The following is a 20,623-nucleotide window of genomic DNA, read 5'->3' as shown; positions in this document are numbered from 1 at the left end:
CCCATTTTGACCATAAAACCCATTGCCACACAAAGACCTCAGAGGTCATGCAAGATTCTAGTTTGTTGGGTTTTTTTTCCACAAAACTACATTAATTGCACAGAAAAACTAGGCTTCATTTACCAAATATAAAAAAGAAGCTCTACAGTGATTCACTGGACTACACTCGGAAAGTAACTGCAATAGCATTCTTCCACTGAGACTGCCTCCACCCATCCCAGGAGAACGGGTGACCTCCTGCCACATAAATGAAATGAGGTAAAACTTGAAACAGAAGCGTTCCTGCCTCTTCACAGAACTCTGTATTTACTGGCAACTTTAGCCAGCAACTCTATAGCTCTAGTTTTCAATCTAAGTGCACTATTTTCAAACTATTTATAGGTAATTATTTTTATTTACATTAAGAACTCATTGATCTCCATTTCTCAAGTCTACTTTATTTTTGATTTTCAGGTCTCCTCAATGGCACAAAAGTCAAAAAGTCTGGAAAGACCAAGCAAAGCTCCAGACAGTTTGCTACAAAACACAATAATTAGCCATAAAAAGAAAGAAATGTCCCTTTTGCATGGGGATCAAGAACAATCAGCAAGCATTAAGCAGTCAAGGTCAAACTCCCCTATAGTCTTCTGTAAATATAAAGGGAAACACTACATTTGCTTAACTGCAGTGAGGGAGATTTAGATGAGACATTAAAAAACTCTTTTATAACAGTAAAGATAGTTAGTTAAGCACTGGAACAGATGGCCTAGGGAGACTGTGGAGTTGCTAGCACCGAAAGTTTTCAGAACAGGTTAGAGAAACATCTGTCTGCAACATTACAGGTACAGGTAATTCTGCCTGGAGGTCTAGATAACCTCGTAACATCCTTTCTAGACTTATTTTCTATGATTCTGTGAAAAAGCAGACAAATTTAGGCAGAAGACTTGAGAAAGTAGAAACTGGCAATACACAAAATATTTCCTACTTACTTCAATATTTACTGGCTTTGGTTCAAACCCTTCTGTACCAGTTCAGTGATTTAGAATCACTTCCTAAACCATCATATTAAAAACATGAATAAAAACCTCATTATCCTCCCTGTCTGAATACCTGTGTCTGAGAGGGAATCTGCAGCTCAGCTTCCAAATGTTGAGCTGGGTATGTCCATGCCAGCTTTGATTTCCTTGCTGAAACCGCGGAGCTGCTGGACAGAAGTGGTGCGACGCTACCCTTACTAGAGGAATATGTGCCATAAATTGCTTCCTTTGAGTTTGGGAAGGCGATGGCATCTGTATTCTCAGGGTCCACCCTATTACCGATCTCTTCTGTACCAAAGACAAGAATTCATTGCAGGTTTCATAGTTAAAAGTAGTGCAACACAGCATCAAATTGATATTCTACCACCCACCATTAGATACTGGCATGCTCCGGTTTGCTCTCATGTCCAAGCAGGCTGCAATTTTCAGGAGTTATCACCAAAAACCATTGAGGAACGCTATTGGATGGCCATAAACCAAACCATGCTATAACAGGGTGCTATTGTGAAGACTGAGATTAGGCTATAGGAAAACGTAGCACGGTTCTAACCTGTAACGTTCTAAAGTTTGTAATATGCCAGCCAAGAGTATATCCAGGATAACAATGTCAGAATATTAGCGCTTTTATTCCTGGTTATTCCATGTATAATTTTAGTTTTCAACCAACACCTTTTCATTGGAACTTTTCAAATTTCTGGGGTTGCTACTGAGCCCACCGCTCGTTTTGCTTACGCTCCTTGCCATACTGATGTCGCACACCACAAGCAGCTGTAGCAACAACAGTTTTGAGGACACTTCGTGCTAGATCGGAATCCCATTGCCCAGAGTATATTCACTTATTAGGAGTCATTCATTTAATCCCACTGGCAAAACAGAGGCTTGATCGGCTGTTGCAAGTCATGTTAAGTCATGACTTACAGGAACACTGGCTTTAGACTAAAAGCAGTGGTCAGATCTTCAGATTCAGGTGCTTCGAATTTGACACATGGAGGCAGGAACCTACCAGGATTTCAGAAACGAACAGGGACCGAGTCCTCACAGGGATTAGGAAATCTGATTCCCATTCAGTTGCAAGACACAGGATGCTCATGTACATCTTCATGCACTTACTACTCTTTAAGAATTTGAGTGAGTGCTCATTAGACAGCTGTTACCTTGTGAGATAAAACAAGGGCCTGAAGGTGAAGTTGGAGCTGCATTCGATGGCCGTTATCAATCCTTTGCACTCACCTACAGCTGACTTCCTGTGTTGCCTGTGAAATTCATGGAAAGGCACTACTTTGGATACAACAGGACGTGTCCGGAGAGTCATCTTTGTGGCTGGAGGGATAAGCCTTTGTTCAGTTAGGCTCAGAATACCTACAAAAAGATGACATTACTAAACAATTCATATACATTCCAGCTACAAAAAAAGAATGAATTGGTAACAATAAAGAAAGAATTAAACAAAGGCAGACTCAAGTTCTTCCAATTCCAAACCAAAACTAGAAAAGCAGCAGTTTTCTTTAAAGATCCTTATGTTTCAATATTTTACCTTCAAGGAAGGTGAACTTTGCCTATAAAAATTGACAAATACATGAAACATATTGTAATGGTGCTGATTCTGAGATAGAGTTATGTGCCTGTACAATGGCAATTTAATATGCAGAACGGATGATAATTAGCTCTTGTAAACCACAATGTAATCATGAATATGGACTGGTTGCTAGAATAGTCCAAGTGCAGGTCTAGTTAAGATTGAATGATTAATAGCCAGACATGAATCACAACCGTTTATTTTGACCATGTTAGTCATAAAGGAATCCTCCATCACACACAGTTCTTCCTTCCAGGAGGAACTGAACTAAGTGAATTACAAGATAACTGACTCAGGGAGGACGATACTCGATGTAACATATGCTACGTCCTAAGTTAGCTACCACATGGAGTAAGAAGTCCAAAGCTGATCTCTACCCCTTGCAACATCTGAGATCGCAATTCTTACAAGTTTTGAGGCGCCAGAAAATTTGATGACCAGACACCTGCTTGCAAGCAGTAAACAACACTGCTTATGTAGCATCCATCTGGTGGCAACAGTACCCAGGTGGGCTTCTGTGACTCACCTTTTGTTATGTCTTCTAACAGGGGTAAGGCAGGATCCACGTGGTGAGAGGCAGGCAAACCCCAAAGGCTGCGGATGGTATGACCTTTCGCTATCTTCTGACTACACATCTAGGAAGAGACAGAATCTTCTTTCAAGGAGAAATCCTAGATTTGCAAAGACACACTTTTCTACTCCCACAATAATAAATATAATTTCTGCTCTGAATAGTTTCATTAAGATTTAATAATGTAACAGTACAAGCACTGCTTTTACTACTTATGAACATGCGACAGTATTGTCTACTGTCATTACTTTAGTAATTTAAAATAAAGTTAATTACATCCAACTGATGTCCTGTGACTTCTGCTATGCAAAAATCAGTGTACTAGTTAATAAAGGAATCACAAGAAGTTTGCTCAGTTTTAATAAGGATAGTGTAAACACAGTATTTTTTGACAGAACAGTCTTTAAATATATAAAATGCATACACGGGTGTCATGGTTTAACCCCAGCCAGCGACTAAGCGCCACACAGCTACTCACTCACTCTCCCCAAGTGGGAGGGGGGAGAGAATTGGAAGGGTAAAAGTGACAAAACTTGTGGGTTGAGATAGAAACAGTTTAATAATTGAAATTATTAATAATAATGTAATGAAAAAAACCCCAACAAGAGAGAGGGAGAGGAGCAAAACTCAGGAAAGACAAGTGATGCAACTGCTCGCCACCAGCTGACACCCAGCCCATCCCCAAGCAGCGATCGCTGCCCCCCGCCGACTCCCCCCAGCTCATACACTGAGCACAACATCATATGGTGATGTCATATCCCTTGGGCCAGTTCGGGTCAGCTATCCTGGCTGTGCCCCCACCCTGGCTGCGCCTCTTGCCCACGTCCTTGCTGGCCGAGTACGGGAAGCTGAAAAGTCCTTGACTTAGTATAAACACAGCTTAGCAACAACTAAACCATCCGTGTGTTATCACATTATTCCCTTGCTAAGTCCAGAACAAGCACTGTACCAGCTGCTAGAGGAAAATTAACTATATCCCAGCCAAACCCAGGACAACAGGCAAGGTGCAAGAAAGAAGAGGAAATACTTTCAACCATGTAAATAAATTTTTGCTGCGAAGAATACCAATAGAATTAAAATATGTGAAACTACTCGCAAATCAGGGAACGGTATCACAAAAGTTTGGAGCTTTCAGGTTCCTCGGGGACAGCAGACAATGACACAGCCTGATAATGCGATGTGGAAACATGTGCCACTCTGGCTGTGCTAATGTGGGGATTAAAGCTCCCTTACTTCCCCAATTAACCTGCGCTTGCCTGAAATAAACAGAACCTGCTGGTTCTAAGTGCCAGGAATTCAAGCAGTGACCCACATCACCCTGGGACAGTGATACCATGTGTCTTACCGTTACGCTTATTATTGCGCATATAGAGCATTGCACAGGGAAAAGGATATATTGCCACCTTATACTTCAGTATTATAAATACAAAACCTCTGCATTATCTAACATTTTTTTCTCTCTCCAACGTGCCAAGCTTCTGGCTAGGGACACACATACTATTCCATTTGCAATGTGGGTTGTACTCAACTCCTAAAGAAACAGAGAGCTAGATATTTGGTGGGTTTAAAGCATTACAGCACAAGTAACATCACTGAGATCTCTCATGTGACAATAGCGAGCCACCACCAGCAGAAGATTATATTGACAATGATAAACCCAGAGAGACATGAGAGACTCAAATGTTTTATCAAGCAAAAGGAAAATTTAACACTAGTCTATCAAACCTTAGCCTGTCAACAGATTTTTTGGAAACCTAGATACAGGTTTCTTATTTTTAGCAGCTAAACTACCTGGGGATCAGGTGTGCTGTAACAGAGACTGCTCAGAACTTCCTCTGCAGCTGCAACTTTACAGGTTCTCCAGTAACTTTAATGCTGGGTTGAGGCAACACAAGAAGGAAGCAACTAAATTTGAATGAACAGGGTAAGTAAGTGGCAGCACACAGGTGTGAATATACTATCAATCTCAAGAAGAAGAAGGGTAGTTGGAGGGGCAAAGCAGATCTTTGAGCAAACAGGAAAGCCAGCAGGCAGATTGGACAAGGAAAAAGACCTGGGGGCAGCAGGGTTAGGAAAGAACATTGGGACAGGCTGGACAAAGAGCCTGGCAGAGGATCAGGGAGGTACGACTAGGATACGTTCTGGAAGCATCTCAGAAGACAACAGCAAGGAACAGAGAGACTGGGGCAAGATAAAAATGGGAAAAGGAAGCAAACAGCGCTGTATGCAACAGGGCACATCTCCCTCATAATTTGGAGCAGACCTCAAGATCCCACAGTCTCCTTGTTAGTCAGCAAATAGCTGTGGAGCCCAATTAAAAAAAAAAACAAGTCCCATGTTTCTGTGGGTGACAATCTGTTAGCAGTTACTCCGTTAGTCTAATGGTTAGAAATTCTCCCACTGGATAGAAATGTTTGGACCTTACTGATGAGTAATGCCACATGCTGAAAATTTCATTTGCTTTTTAAAAAATTATTTCATTAGGAATTATACGCTACCTTAAAATAATATTAAATACATAAAATCAGAAAGCTAGGAAATATTGATAGATCTGCAAAATGGGAATAATGGTATTTACCTCTTATAGAGAACACTGGGACTTCCTGGTGTAAAATACTAGGTTTTAATGACTGATCATCACACTTGCATACAGCTTTTAGTACAACAGGATCCCGGCCACGATTGGGATCTTTGAGCACTGTTGTGTCATAATTAGTGAATAACATTCGCCACCAGCTTTGTAGAAAGGAGTAGGCAATTCTAAAAAAACTGCTTACAAACCTAACAGGGAAATGAGATAGATCAAAATAAGCTATTATAATTTTTCCTCCCAATTTGTGTAACAACACTGCCCACAAGAGACATTAGGGACAGAGAAAATATAAACGCTTTATCGTAATAGAGAATCTCAGAGAAATCTTTCGGGCACTCATTTTAGCTGTGGCCATTATGCAGCATTACGCTTTAAGGGATCTAGATGTACGAATCTTCATGTCCTCGTGTTTCAAGAAAATAGCAATAAGCATATAACAAAGATTAACTTTATACCAGCTGGCATATAAGTGGCTTGATACTGAGAAAGGGGAATAATAAACCACACTTTTCTATTCACTCTCAGCCCCAGCAGTTTGTTGAGGACACAACAAAAATGTATAAAAAGAAGAAATTTAATTAAACAGTGACTCCCTTTTCAGGCTATTGCTATTGTATCAGTAAAGCAGCCCCGATTTTACTATTGGTCAGCTTTATCCCAGTTTAAATCCCAGGAGTTTTGTTACGATAAACAGCACTATGAAACCTATGTATTTCATTTGTGTTCATAGACATGTAAGCAGCTACAAAGAAAAGCAATTCAGGTGGAGTGTACGAGTTCAAAAGCAGTCTAGAGATGGTTTTCTTTGCTTGGTTTTTAACTGGACACATACTTAACTCTTTGCTGTATCCTTTAATTTCTATAAAGTCCATGGCAGGTGTCATGTTAAAATAAGGACAGACGAACTGTAATGCAATTTAAGCTCTCATTTACACTGGGCAGCGCCAACTATGATTCACTTCATTACATAGTACAGGCAGCACAGTGGAACTATGGAGCTACCCAAAACAGTGACCCATGAAAATTCCACCCAGCCTGTACACCCTTCCGTGTTTTTTCAGTGTCTTGAAGACTTCAGTGAGGTATCAAAGCAAAATTGGACAAAATGCTTTCATTCTTCAGTTATTTTCACTAAAATTAAGCCAACTAATTTACAGGACCTTAAAAATAATAAAACTAATATGAAGTACTGCAAGAAGGATTACTTTTAGCATCAATATATAGTTTTATTACCATTATCCAGTGATTTAATTTTAAAAGATATTTAAAAGTCTGCATCTTTTTAAAAGGTTTTTAACAGACTTCCATCTGCTTACACCAGTGCAATTAAAAACCTTTAATCACACCTACAGCTTTTATGGCATAAACACAAAACCTACTGAATTTTATACCACATATTCCAGAACCGGCAGCTCGTAACTAGCATTTTAATGTCTGTAGTGCAGAGAGACCCAAATCAGCACGGAAGCAAGGGATCACGCCCTGTACAACGCCAACCTGCGGGCCCCTCACCTGCTTCCTCTCCCCGGCACGACCCCAAGCGACCGTTACTGCTACGAGGTGAGCGGAACCTCAAACATTTTCCTGCATGAATAATGTCTTCTAGTGAAGTTTGTTAGGAAGATTATGATTCAACAAGTGTACTTTACTGAAGTCAGCACACAGCCTGCTTCATCACGGGTACCTTTAAAGTACAGTTTTGTAGGGCTGGAAGGGAGCACTTAGTCTGCAGCGCAGACTAAGGCTTACTTGCCTGATAATATGCTCAGAGTGTGCTGAAAAACTATTTTTTCATTTCAAGCGCTTCTGAGTGTAATTAACCTGGGACATGAGAAAAACAATTCTATTACCCTTTCTAAAGTGTTTTTCTCCTGTGGATAAACCTCTCCCACTTGATTTTTTTTTCCTTTTTGCTTCATTTTAAATGGGGCACTTGTTGTAACACCACAGGGATTTTTCGATTAGTTCTCTATGTTTCCTTTTTTACCTAGACAGCAATATTTAACTAGAACAACTTCTTTTTTTTAAATGTGTTTCTAAATATGTTTTTTTTTCCCCAGTAAAAGAACAGAGACTAGTAATAAATACAGAGAAAAGATGAGTACTATCACGTATCAAAACTACATTTGTCAACCAGGAAGATTCGATGGACAAGATTTGGTGAGTAAGTATCAGAAAGCCACAGAGCTTGATAGCAATGGCAGAAAAGGTATATAACAGAGTAATCTCTCATTTCATGATTGCCTTCTCCAAATTGCCACCTACCTTCATATTTTTTATTAACAAGTTCCTGTCAAGATTTGATGCACACAGTTCGTAACCCCCATGAAAGGAAGGAGGAAGCATAGGCAATAAAATCAATGGAACTAAGGTCAGTTTTCAATATGCTCAGGAAACTGGCAGGCAAGAGCTTGTAGAAGGCAAGTCTAAGGGAAACTAACACTCTGTTGAACGGTCTGTTCCATAGATAAAATGTACTACAGAAACAAGCTCAAACTATTCCAGAGATGAAGCAGGATAGGAAGGACAGCAAGTTACCAAAGCTGGTAAATCATGTGTTCCTCACTGATCTCAAAAGATGACAAAAGCATACAGAAAATGGAAAACGGGCATATTGGTGACTTTTTGTTTGCTTAAATGGGGAAAACAAAACGAGATGCGAACAGGAAGAAACTTCTGGGTAATAAAAAAAAAAGACATAATTATGTACATTCATCATTATCATTTAAAAAGCAGCTAGTTATGAGCAGAATCAACTCACTCAATTGAAGTGCAAAAGGGAAGAGGTCTCAGGCTACCTTAAGGGCAAAACAGATCAGACACTGCTCAGAGGTTTTCAAATTGGCTGGTCCTGATAAAATAGACTCTAGGATGCTTAAAGAACAGCTAAAGCAATCTGAGAACTGCTGGTGGAACCCTTGTAGAACGGACAGTATACCAGAATACTGGAAAAGAGCATAGTACCTATCTTTAGAAAGCAGCAAAGGATCTGCTGAGAAATTCTAGCCCTACAGGTTTAACTATAATTCTTGGGAAAATCCTTAAACACATAACCAAACAAGGTAACTATAAACATCTGAAAAGTAACAAACGAGCAGCTTCAACCTGTCAAGATCAAATTTGTCAGACCCATCTGATTTTTTTTCTCCCCTACAACAGGTTAGCATGTGTTGTGAATAGGGGAGAAGCTACCCGATCATGGTATCATATAAGCAAGCTAAGAAAGTATGGTTTAGACAAACTTTGAAAGATGCAAAGCTGCTCTGATAACTAATTCAGAAAGAATTTCTATGTCGATATGGAAGGATACCAAGAGCCTTCAGTGGGTCTGTCCCACAAGTGGTCCATCAGTTGGGAAAAAAGGATCTTGTTCTGACAATCAGCCAAATAATCTTAGTAATAAATAGTAAATAAAGAGAGCGTTTAACTCTCGTTTCAGGTAACCTAATTTTGGTCCACCGAGTCTAAGAACCAGCACATGGAATTCAATACAGAAATACTGAATGCTAACTAAAGGACAAATTCTCACCAGTGTCCGTGGAACTATTCTAAAGTCAGATGAGTTCAATTTGTAACAGTCTCTACAAGATGTAAACTGTGAACATTTTTTTATGACTGGCTGTCGTTTTACTCAAGAAAATTTCTGAGTAGGGAAATTGTATAAAAAAATTGCAAATTTCTCCTTCTCGTTCTGATTTACATAGTCCAGCATTTTACCTACCCAATGATTAATACAGTTTCCCTTAAATGTAATACTAAGATATTAATACATATTAATTCCCTCAGATTTTTTTAATCTACAGAAAATAAAGTCCAGTTTAAACGGAAAGCCCAACATTCAACCTTCAATTTGGAGCATGTTGGCATCTTTAACAACAGGTCTTATACGTTATTCTTGCCTACTTTAAGCTCTTAAAGCAACCACAGATGGCTCTGAACCATCAATTTTCCATGTACTTGAAAAAAACTCAAGCTTTGCTCCTTTGATTGCCTACCGCTGGCTATCCCAGAAATTTACCTCTATCAAAATTCTGCCATAACAGGTGCAAGAGAGAATAGATGGAGAACTTTGGTGAATCCCACATCTGCTTTTTGAAAAAGGCAACAGAAGCAGCACAGAAGGAAGTAAGAAAGATAATTGCTGGCTTGAACTACAATACATTTTACTTGCGGGCAAAGGGCCAGCTTACACGAGGCGGAATATGCAGGACCAACTTATTGGAATTCAGGGGTGGGCCTCCGTTCTTGTCCGGAGACAGCTGTAAACCAGCAGCCCATAGCATCACAATCAGGCACTGCGTTTTGTCAAGGAATGCTGATATGTACAGAAACAGCTTCAGCAGCTTCGGCTGCACCCCTACCTAGCAAGATGACAGTCAATCTCCAATTCCAGATGACAAGAACTGGATAAAAACTTAAAACAAATGGTGACCTTTCAAAAGATTAATTTGTTTACCAACAAAATGTTCTACGTTTGTCATCTGAGATGGGGGTGACCTTCACATTCCCATTTCTAGGCTGAAAGGATGCTGACTATAGTCATCTGTTAAGTTAACTCTATCTCACCGATTATTTCCTCTTTATTTTTAGTGACAAGAAGATTTTATTAATTCACTGGGCTGGTTATTATGATTACATACCATAATACAAATGCAACAAGGTTATTTTGAATTACTGTAGTGTAACGTCAATTTGTTTAAGTCTCATTCTGCTACCACTGCCAAATTATGCTTTGACTGTAATTATAGCCATATGCATAAGTTTAAAACACAATCAGGTTTTGAGGACCGAAAGACCTGTTTTTCTTCTACAACTTCTTCCTTGAAATGAAAAGAATCGCCGTGCTTTGCCTTACTTTATACTTTTGGAAACAAATAGCCTTTCAGTGATAAGCATCAGTAATTAGCATGATGCACATACTGAATAAAGAATGAATAACTGAGGATATGATTGGAATGGTTGTGCTCAAATAAGCTAGCTTAAAAAAATCCCCACCACAACACAGGATCACTGCCATCACCATTAAAGGCACGCTATATAAGATGCAACTCATAAAGGCTAGAAATCATCACCATATTAAATTCTACCTCATGAATAAATTAAAAGGTTCCTAAGTTTACAGTATAATATACATTTATAAGAAAACAAGGACCAAAAAGTGCCAGTATAACTCTATAAAAGAACAGCAGTCCTATGAAAATGAAAGGTATAGTTGTGAATCTTTTCTACATTGCAGCAGTTCATCAGAATTATTTTTGCTGCAATCCAGATTACTATTTGCTTTGCTAGATACTCCGTGGGAAGTATACATATTTAATAATTAACTGCTCATCATTTTTCATTTGTTATCCAGATATAGGCTACAAAATAAAGTGATGCCCAGCCTGCTCATGGTGTTTCAAACAGAATTACAGTCCTCATTTTAAGATAACTACAGAACTTTACAGAAGAAGCATTAGTGCTTATCAGACCCAAAAAGGTACAAAAGGGCAACAGTTAATTGTTCTTAGTTTCCGTCATAAAATCCAGCGTCAGCTACTTTATAATACCAAAAGAGCAAGAAAAGACAACATTTTTCATGAAACAATGAGATCCTTACTAATAATTTTTCAAACTACTCAAATGGCAGGATAATAGAAAGTCCGTGTAGATTTGTGCTTGACCTATCCAGTCACCTCAAAACCAGCGTGTTTTTAATCTCATCACATTTATAAATGCTCGGGTCTCCTTGAAAACTCAGATGCTGACGACTCTAGGAAAAAACCTGAATGCAGTTAACCAAGCAATTACTTTTTAATTTACTTCAGTGAGAGTCCTTCTGCCACTGACTTTTTTGGGAGATAATCTTTGAACTTACGTACATATGTAGGGCACGTACACGGGTATATGCGTGTGTGTGTTCCCGCATGTGTGCGTACAAATATTGCCCTCTAATGGCTAATTAGTAAAAACAGGGTAGGTAGCACCTGACTTAATTCTTGAGGCTACTTTAATTGATGTTTTTTTTTTTCAAAACTAAAGACCATATAATTTTAGACCTGCAACCACACATCGACTTATTTTAGTTACTACTGATCATCTGGTAAGTATCATCCCTCTAAGTGCTGGTATAGATCACATTTAACAAAAATGCCTTAAATCACAATCTCAGTAGTGGATTTTGCAAATCTAATTGCAAAATTTTACCCGCAGCGAAGCCAGAGCATTTCAAAATGCAGATTGTGTCATGGGATTCGAAAACTTCTAAAGAGCATTTCCTTCAGTAAATGCTGTAGAAATTAGAGATAGGAAATACCTACTTGTTTTTTCACCCCATCTCCCTGTCATAAACAGTTCCTTCGCAGCTGTAAATATGTATCAGAGAGCTTGACTAATTTTCACTAAACGTTTGTAATTTAAGTTTTCTCTGATCAGTGTACGTTTCAGCGAGAGTGGTAAAACACATGGCTCTCTGCAGTAGTATAATATTCCTCTCTGCGAGTGTTTTAGAGTGGTTCTAAAAAGCTATTAGCCATGATGCTTTTTTCTAATTAACTCTACATCACAGGGTTAGACAAATCACCTCTTAGTCTGGGCAACAGCTTTCAAAAATCATTTTTTATAAGTGGCAGCTTACAGCTGTGCCATTCACAGATTCTGCTTATGTTGTTTAAAACCAAATACCCTAGAATGTCTCTTACAGCACTGGGCTTGCTGCACGATGCTTCTATTACATAAATTAAATTGTAGAAGAGCATCCTTGTGTGAGACCGTTGGGCATATTCTTTCACGTGGACCACAGTGCTGTGCTAAATTTGTGAACATAATTGATCTTTGGAGGGATGTCTGTGCCTATTAGATTTTTTTAAAAGCATACCTTGCAGAAAATCTCATCTTCATGTTCATTTGTTTAGTTAAGAGAAGCAGCAGTTGCAGAACACAGATTTGGAAGAATCAAAATTTAGCTTCACACAACATGAACATTCTCAGACCAGAAGGAATAGAGAAGGGTGATTTGGTGGATACTAGAGTCAGGGTACTCTCAGGAGAGTGCTGTGGAAATGCTCAGCCTTGGCTTCGGCAGGTATTTGTTCTGAACTAAGGGAAAAGCCTGACTAGAGATAAAAGAAAGGCTGTGCTTCGGAATACCTCGTAGCCTGACAGCGAGGACACCTGGGATTTACAAGACAGGAAATCTCTCCATATGGAAAGGAAGCATCTGAATCTGTCTCTCACATTCCAAAGGAAGTGCTCCCAGCATAGAGCTAAGCAGTAGAACTTGACATTCCCTCCCAAACCACGCCAGAAAAATAAGATTAAACGACACCTAAATTCATGTAGTCACTCCAGGATTCTGACCCTCTTTCAGTATAACCCCTATTTTCTCGATTCAGTGACACTGATTTCTGGTCAGTGTTAGCAATCATGTGGCAGGATTGCTTTTTTTTTTTTAAAAAAAAAAGTAAATTTCACAAAGCATCAAAACAAAGTACAAGCATTTTCCACTCATTCCTAACAATCCTGTTACCATTTGAAATCAGAATGTATTCTTGTTTTAAGAAATGGCCATAGAATGAACAACTGGAAGCCCATTCTTGTCAGCAACCCCCTTTTTACTTCTTCCTTGATCTTTGGGTCACATCCTAAACTCCACAAGCTCCAGTTCGCTTATCTTCACGCCCTGATTTTACCGAGATTACTTACCATGCACATTCCCATGTATACTTATACTCTTGCTGGACTGGGGTCTTGCTACCTGAGCCTGTTATGCGACAGGTTTGTCTTCCCCAGTGTTGTCACTCAGAATAATTCAATCGTTACATATCAATGCCAAAATTAGGAAATTATGAGGTACTTAAAATCAATTTTTTTATTTAGGTCTAACACATATAAACTTTAATAGTGAAAAGTAATGCATATAACAAGCCCGTAAGATAATACAAGTTACTTACAGGAGCAGGTTTTTTCTTAGTTATAAGTGGCAGCCTGGTCCCATAGTTCTGTTGTTTTAAACCAGCTTTATTACTGATGTTCTCTGGGTCAAGCATAATCTTCACATCCATTTCCAGCTGCCGCTGAAATAGAGAATATGCAGAGCCTCCAAATAACTGCACTAGGACAGAAGTGTTTATCAGCAGGTATTAGCTAATGTGTTCACAGATTCGCAAAATGATGATAAAAATGCTTGTGATTTCAGGGTCGACACAGAACCGGGCAAACAATGGAAAAGTGCCTTTTGAGTAGGTGGATGACTCAGCAAGGCAGACAACTACTATTTGCATATATGCTTTTGCCAAGATTTGGTCAATTAATTTCATTACAAGCTCTGAAATTTCCAAATTTGTGCACCTTTGAGTTAAATTTGAGTAGAAAGGATGATCAGGTTTGACTCACTTGATTAACAGGGGTGATTTGTGGATTCCATTCACCTGTGTCATAACAAATGTTTTATACACACCCTACCTATTAGGAAGGTTTTGTATGTGCACTCTTCCTACAGATGATTATAGGAGTCCAATCTACCTTGGCCCTGTTTGCCAGGGACTTTAGTTCATGAATCTTTGACCTGATGGACCAGAACAGCTTCTTTGGATCGGTTATGGCCCATTGACTCGACGCAGATCGAGCACTTGCTTAGAAGTAAATGAGGAAATAAAAAATCCTTCTACTAATAAGAATTAAAACATAGTAGTTTCTTAATGTATTGTGTTATCTGCCTGGAACAGATGCAACTATTTTGCTAATAAAATTATTATGTAAATCCTGATGGACAGAAAAAAAGACTTTTAAAGTTTCTTCTTATTATAAAGCACATATAAAGTATCTAAAGCACATACTTTTTCTATAAAAGCCAGAAGTGATGCCATATATTTTTAATAGTGTAGAATTTTCTTAAGTTGAAGACATTTTGGTTCATCTTAATGCATGTGCTTTGGTTTACACCTGGGTCTGATTCAAGTGTAGTAGTATCTCCCAATACTTTTATCAATAACATTGCTAACTAGACTCTGCATCCAACAGGGTTTACTTGTTTGGCAATTCCAACCAGTGCCGAATAAGGAAGAATCCTCAAACGGCAGAAACTAACATATCACCAGAGAAGTCAACAGAGCTAAGGTAGTTTAGAGGAGCTGGGGGCCTGGCAGTGTACGCCCTTAATTCCCATTACATGGATACGGGAATACAAACAGCTCCTTTACATAGCAAGATCCAACTAAATATATTTATACTCAAGAACTCTGCTGATATTTTTATTATGTAAATGTGAAAGAGGAATTTATGAAACTTCTCTTTTTTTAAAGAAGAAAATATGCCATTAAAAGTGTAAGAATCATTAGAGGTATATCTGAACTATTAAACAATTGCATTACTTTGTGAAAGCACTAAAAATGGTTTAATCTATTTATCTGCACAATATATTATCTTCTTTTGATAGTAATTACAAGCAGATGTATCAATGAGATGCTCATTTAGATTTGGGTTTGTAAGAACAAAAGTTATTATCCAAGCCAATTACTCTTTTACCCACATGGCTGCACAGAGACAGAAAGTTCAATTTTCACCTCATCAGTGATTTTGTAGTATTTATTTTATTACTATAACACACCGCTGTACAGAAAGGAAACTGCTTGTGCTATTAAACAAGAATTGGGGGAAAATTGAGTACCTTTTCAATTAAAATAGGAGATTATTCACAACTTAGACTCGCCACTCAGACTGACAGGGAAGTGATCAATGCTGGAGTGGCAGATTCCACACAGGATAACAAGAATTGCAATGCTTAAGAAAAAAAACCTGATAAAAGTTACTTTGTCAGCTTATGTGTATGGCAAGTGACAAGTCTACATTTGCAGGAGCTGGCGACGATGGTGTCATGGGTCCATCTATATTATCCATCCATTTATATTATCCAAAGCCTTAAATTTAAGCTATCTCGACCCATCTTGATGGGGAATAAGAAGATGAGAACAGCACGGCGAACAGTGCGTTATTACTGATATAAGGCTCAATGAGAATTATTGTGCTCAGTCATTAACATGGAGTATGCAGAACAGGCTGACATGTTCCGTGCAGGTAAATCATTCAAATCTTGTTCTACTTCAACACATCGGCGTGGAGGGCAATTTTATCATGTAGTAAGCCAACAAATCCGATTCACTACGTAATTCTGTTTTGCAGATGCATGTGGTGCATGGTTGCTAACAGAGTCCAATTCCTTTATGAATGGATGACATTATATTAATCTTTGAAACAACCTGTATTATCAGTAACTAAACCACTTTTCACATCTGGTTATTTGTTATTTGCATATTCTAGAGCCCCCTAGAAACTTCTTTTTGTTTACATCTTTAACTCTATTAATGAGAGAATATTAACTTCTACTGTGTATTCAGAATGTATTCAGAGAGTATCAGCTTTTAGAAAAAAAACAAAAACGACCTCCAAAAACCAAAGCTGCACAAGCATCAGTTCAAGTGCTTTCAATTAAGCATTTTTTTTTTTAAAAAAAAAACCACCCTCAACTTACACACTTACCTATTATGGATAACAGTGTCTTTTCAGCCATTGCTATAGAGGCTTTACAATTACTGCATGAGGAAGACCCCTCTTTAGGGCTCTCAAGTTTTATCAGAAGAAGAAATCCAATTACAGCACATGGGGGGGGGGGGGGGGGGGGCGGGAAAAGGAGGGGACGGACAGCACAATTCCCCCGTGAGCTTGATTTGCAGAGTCTTATCTGGCTGCTGATATGTCTCAAATACTGGATGAGTGAGTAAATTATTTTAAGCCTATTCTGACACCTGTGGGCAAGCCATTTCCCATATGACAAGTATTCTAGCAAGGAGTACGTGATGATAGCATCTGTGCTTATTTGATTCCAACCCTGGTTTATCCTAACTACTACAAACCCAACTTATGCTCCATTTCTATTCTTGCACAGCGCACTATGGGCAGCAAAGCACAAAGATATTACTAGTGAATTACTGATTTCTCTCAGAACTCCTATGAGTCAAAACGTTGATTTCTTCAAGCCTGTGTGCCCAGAAATACTGTCTGCAAACAGAAAACTATTCCGTTCACTAATATTTCTTCTAAGTGGAAAAGAATTTTGAAAAACACCAGAGCACGCTTAAAGAAACCACAACTGTTTATAGCTACAAGTAAGGAAAAGACAGGAAGTAAGGAATTGTAGGTGATAATTTCCCAGCTGGATTTCACAACTATTTAATAATAAAAGCTTTTTATGTCGGCATGCTGGGCATGTAGAACAGCTGGCAAAACAGCACTGTTTGCCATTTTCTTTATAATGGGAAATTAGGGCTAGCTTGTGTGTCACTGGATATGCATTTCTAAGCAGATACCATAGATATCAGAAACAAAAAGACAAAGGGAAAGTCAAGGCAGGACAGAGCATGTGCTACACTGTAAATTAAGCTCATTGATGCTCATAAAGAGTTGAAAGACCACAGACAATACAGAGTAGCTGAACGCTGATAATTTATTTTTCTCACAATATAAGTGTATTCTTATAGGACACGGGTGGAACACTGTCTGGGATAAAAAAAATCAGAGATCTTCATTGCACCTTATCCAGCATTTCAAGAGTAAGCAATATTTTAATCCTACTTTGTACTGGGACTTCTTTTACAAAGATCATCAGCAAGGTAAGCGTCAGGCTGCTCAATCTGGTTATAATATTTCAAGTAGCTTCAACCCATAGCTTCTGGTAATAGCCTTAGAGCTATAGAGAGCCTCTTCTTAAGGTTCTCTCTCACTCAAAGCTCCCTTCAATTTAAACAGTAATAACTCAAAATTGCAATAATGAGTATTATTCAGTTCAACTAATTACCTTCATTTGTTTTTAAAATATGTTTGAGGAGACCACCTTGAACCCACCGGTCAAAATTCACAGCTTGGAATAAAAAAAAGCAAAAACCACTTCAGATGCAAACATTTTAAGAAGGCTTTAAATGATCTCACAAGGATTTCATTTATAAAAAACAGCAAAAAATCAGATTTCAAGGAGAAAACCTACATTTATCATGGAGGTGACAACTCTGTACACGAACAGAAGTCTTCCCAACAATTTGCCGTATATTTTACACAAAAACAAGGAAGAAAACCACCTTTAGTCTCAAACAACAGACGTCTATATCTGTGTTCATGCTATTCCAATAGAGAGCTCCATTTATTTTAGACACGTTACCTGCAAAATCACAGTTAAGCATATGGCATTTGCAGGACTGGGACCTTAAAGCTGAACAAACACATGGTTTCCACACTCTTTAACAATATACTTTGGGGTGGGTGTGGTGGTGGAAATAAGGAATGGAATGCTTGTGGATGCACCCATGGTGATACTGAAGTCCTTTCTAACTTAGATTTTATCTGACTGTGAGGCTGGGAGAAGGCTCCTATCTCTCAGCCTGCTTGTTCTACTGAGAATCTTTTAACACACTCAGTCATAGATGGTATATTATCAAAACCTGAATCCATGCGGAGTCAAAACATAACATTATGGGATCAACTGGTAATCTACAAGACACCAGTCTACTCCTTTAACGTGGTCTCTGGCAGAATTAGTATGTTATTTCAGACCTGTGAATCTTGAGAAACGCGTAGTGCTGAGCTACTATATGCCTGGACGGTCACGGGCTCAACAGGTACTCGTGGTAAAATAAGCTGTTTCCGAGAAGCACCAAAATGAAGTCCCCTGATTTAGAAAGAAACAAGCAGTGAGGTTAAGAAGTACTTTGATTTTACCTATTGAACCCATACTGCTTCCATGGGGTTGAATCCAAAAGGTTACATTTTTATTTAAAATTGTGTTTAGCAAAAAAATCACAGGAGTTAGAAGTTTGCTGTAGCTACTTAGAACTGCATTTACTTTTGTATTTTTTTTAATTTAAACAAAATAAAACCAAAATAGCAAATGACAAAAATAACCTCATCTAGGCCAATATTCCCGTTTGCTTTACAAGATTCTGATTCCACAGTTTTTCTGTCTTGCTACTTGCATTGTCTCTGCAATAAAACAGCTGTTTCACTTACCATTTAGGGGGGTCTTTTGAATGTACTTCTTTATTATCAGCAGAAGAAACAGTTAACACTTGTCTGTCTATAGCATTTAAATAATTTTCAGCATGTCTCTGTTAGAGAGAAAAAATAATTTTTAGACTATTACAAAGGTATGAGGGATTCTAAATTTATTTATCTCAGTTAATTTAGCAATCCAGATCTTCCCTTGACTGAAAAGTTGACAGGCTTTGTGATTCTGTTGAACTAAATCGGATTTTGGCTAATGGTATGAGGCACAAGACCAGTTAATTCTGGAAACCCAAAAGAGGAAGCCATCACTCTGCGCTGTGATGTCTGATGAATCTCATAATTTGCTAATCAGAAAGGGATCTCGCAGGATGATGAATACATGCCCACGTACTCTAAGTGAATTACTGAGAGAGATCTCAAAAACTGAATCCTGGTTCAGGATCTGCTCCATTTTACTCACTCTCAGCCCAAGTTCAGTTCTTTCAGTTGCTGTTTCGGCCTTGCTAATATCCACAGCTTTTACATTTCCTTTCAAGTTGATGTTTTTCATTTTAAGCTTGTGAAGGTCTTCTTGAACCTAAAAAGCAAGTTACAACAAAAATCATACCCCATAACCGAAACCCATGGGATTATGTAGCAGGATTTAATCCAAATTAAATACTCCCTATATACAGGAAAGAAATACATACTACTTAGAATCATAGAATCATTAAGGTTGGAAAAGACCTCCAGGATCATCAAGTCCAACCATCGACCCAACACTACCATGTCTCCTAAACCATGTCCTGAAGTGCCACGTCTACACGTCTTTTGAACACCCCCAAGGATGGCAGATCTACCGCCTCTCTGGGCAGCCTGTGCCAGGGCCTGACCGCTCTGGCAGGGAAGACATTTTCCCTCATCTCCAACCTAACCCTCCCCTGACGCAGCTTGAGGCCGTTCCCTCTCGCCCTGTCACTGGTGACTTGGGAGCACAGACCGACCCCCCCCCTCACTCCAGCCCCTCTCAGGCAGCTGCAGAGAGCGAGAAGGGCTCCCCTCAGCCCCCTCTTCTCCAGGCTGAACCCCCCCAGCCCCCTCAGCCGCCCCCCAGCACACTTGTGCTCCAGACCCTGCCCCAGCCCCGCTGCCCTTCTCTGGACACGCTCCAGCCCCTCCAGGCCCTTCTTGTCCCGAGGGGCCCAAACCTGAGCCCAGCATTTGAGGTGGGGCCTCCCCAGGGCCGAGCACAGGGGCATCTTCCTGTACTTCAGTACTTTTATAAATAAGATAATATAAAGCAAATAACTTTAAGGCCAATGATTGTAGAAAACCTGAAAAAAGAAAAAGCCTGAAAAAAGAAAGGACTGAGGTCCTTTGCCAAGGAACAATCTTTCCTTACATGTGTCAAACACCTCAGCGCAAATGGCTTAACTAGGCAGGGACAGGTAAGGAACTAAGGTGCCTTAACTAGTAATAGCAGGAAGAGTTAACAAGAGACCGAAGGGAGAAGCAGCCTGTGAGGAGATCACGTCAGCTCACGCCAAAAACGTGTATTTGCCCTGTGTTAAAAGGTTCAAGGTCGCGTCATGCTAAGAATCACAACGTTCGCAAAGGCCGACTCGGCAACTCACCGGCGGGGCCGCCGCCGCCACCCCCTCACCCCGCGGCTGAGCCCTCCCTCCCCTCAGCAGCGGCCGCGCCGCGCGCGCCCCAGCCAAGGCGTGAGGCGGCCTCGCCGGGGAGGAGCGGCGCGGCGCCGCGGGGGCCCCCCGCCACGGCTGCCAGGGCCGGCGGGGGCGCTGCCCGGACCCACCTGCACCACGCCGGCTCCCGCCTCCCGCCCCGGCCCCGCGAGG

The 20,623-nt window shown here is 39.7% G+C and overlaps 1 protein-coding gene across 1 annotated transcript in view; it reads right to left on the bottom strand.

Annotated features, from left to right (window-relative positions):
• Nucleotides 1–19,356, bottom strand: part of IQCH (IQ motif containing H) — a 74,038-nt gene extending 54,682 nt beyond the window's left edge. The window contains exons 1-7 of the mRNA XM_075100774.1: nt 19,246–19,356; nt 18,789–18,886; nt 18,336–18,450; nt 13,688–13,810; nt 3,119–3,227; nt 2,247–2,375; nt 1,090–1,304 (exon numbers count right to left, since the gene is read on the bottom strand). Coding sequence (XP_074956875.1) covers nt 1,090–1,304; nt 2,247–2,375; nt 3,119–3,227; nt 13,688–13,810; nt 18,336–18,450; nt 18,789–18,886; nt 19,246–19,335 — 879 coding nt within the window. The 5' untranslated portion in view covers nt 19,336–19,356. The remainder of the gene's footprint in view (nt 1–1,089; nt 1,305–2,246; nt 2,376–3,118; nt 3,228–13,687; nt 13,811–18,335; nt 18,451–18,788; nt 18,887–19,245) is intronic.
• Between the last annotated feature and the right edge of the window lie 1,267 nt (nt 19,357–20,623).

The sequence above is a fragment of the Phalacrocorax aristotelis genome, chromosome 7, assembly GCF_949628215.1.
Source record: "Phalacrocorax aristotelis chromosome 7, bGulAri2.1, whole genome shotgun sequence".
NCBI lineage: Eukaryota > Metazoa > Chordata > Aves > Suliformes > Phalacrocoracidae > Phalacrocorax > Phalacrocorax aristotelis.
The sequence above is the reverse complement of the archived record's forward strand: the minus strand, read 5'-3'. Positions and strand labels throughout refer to the sequence as shown.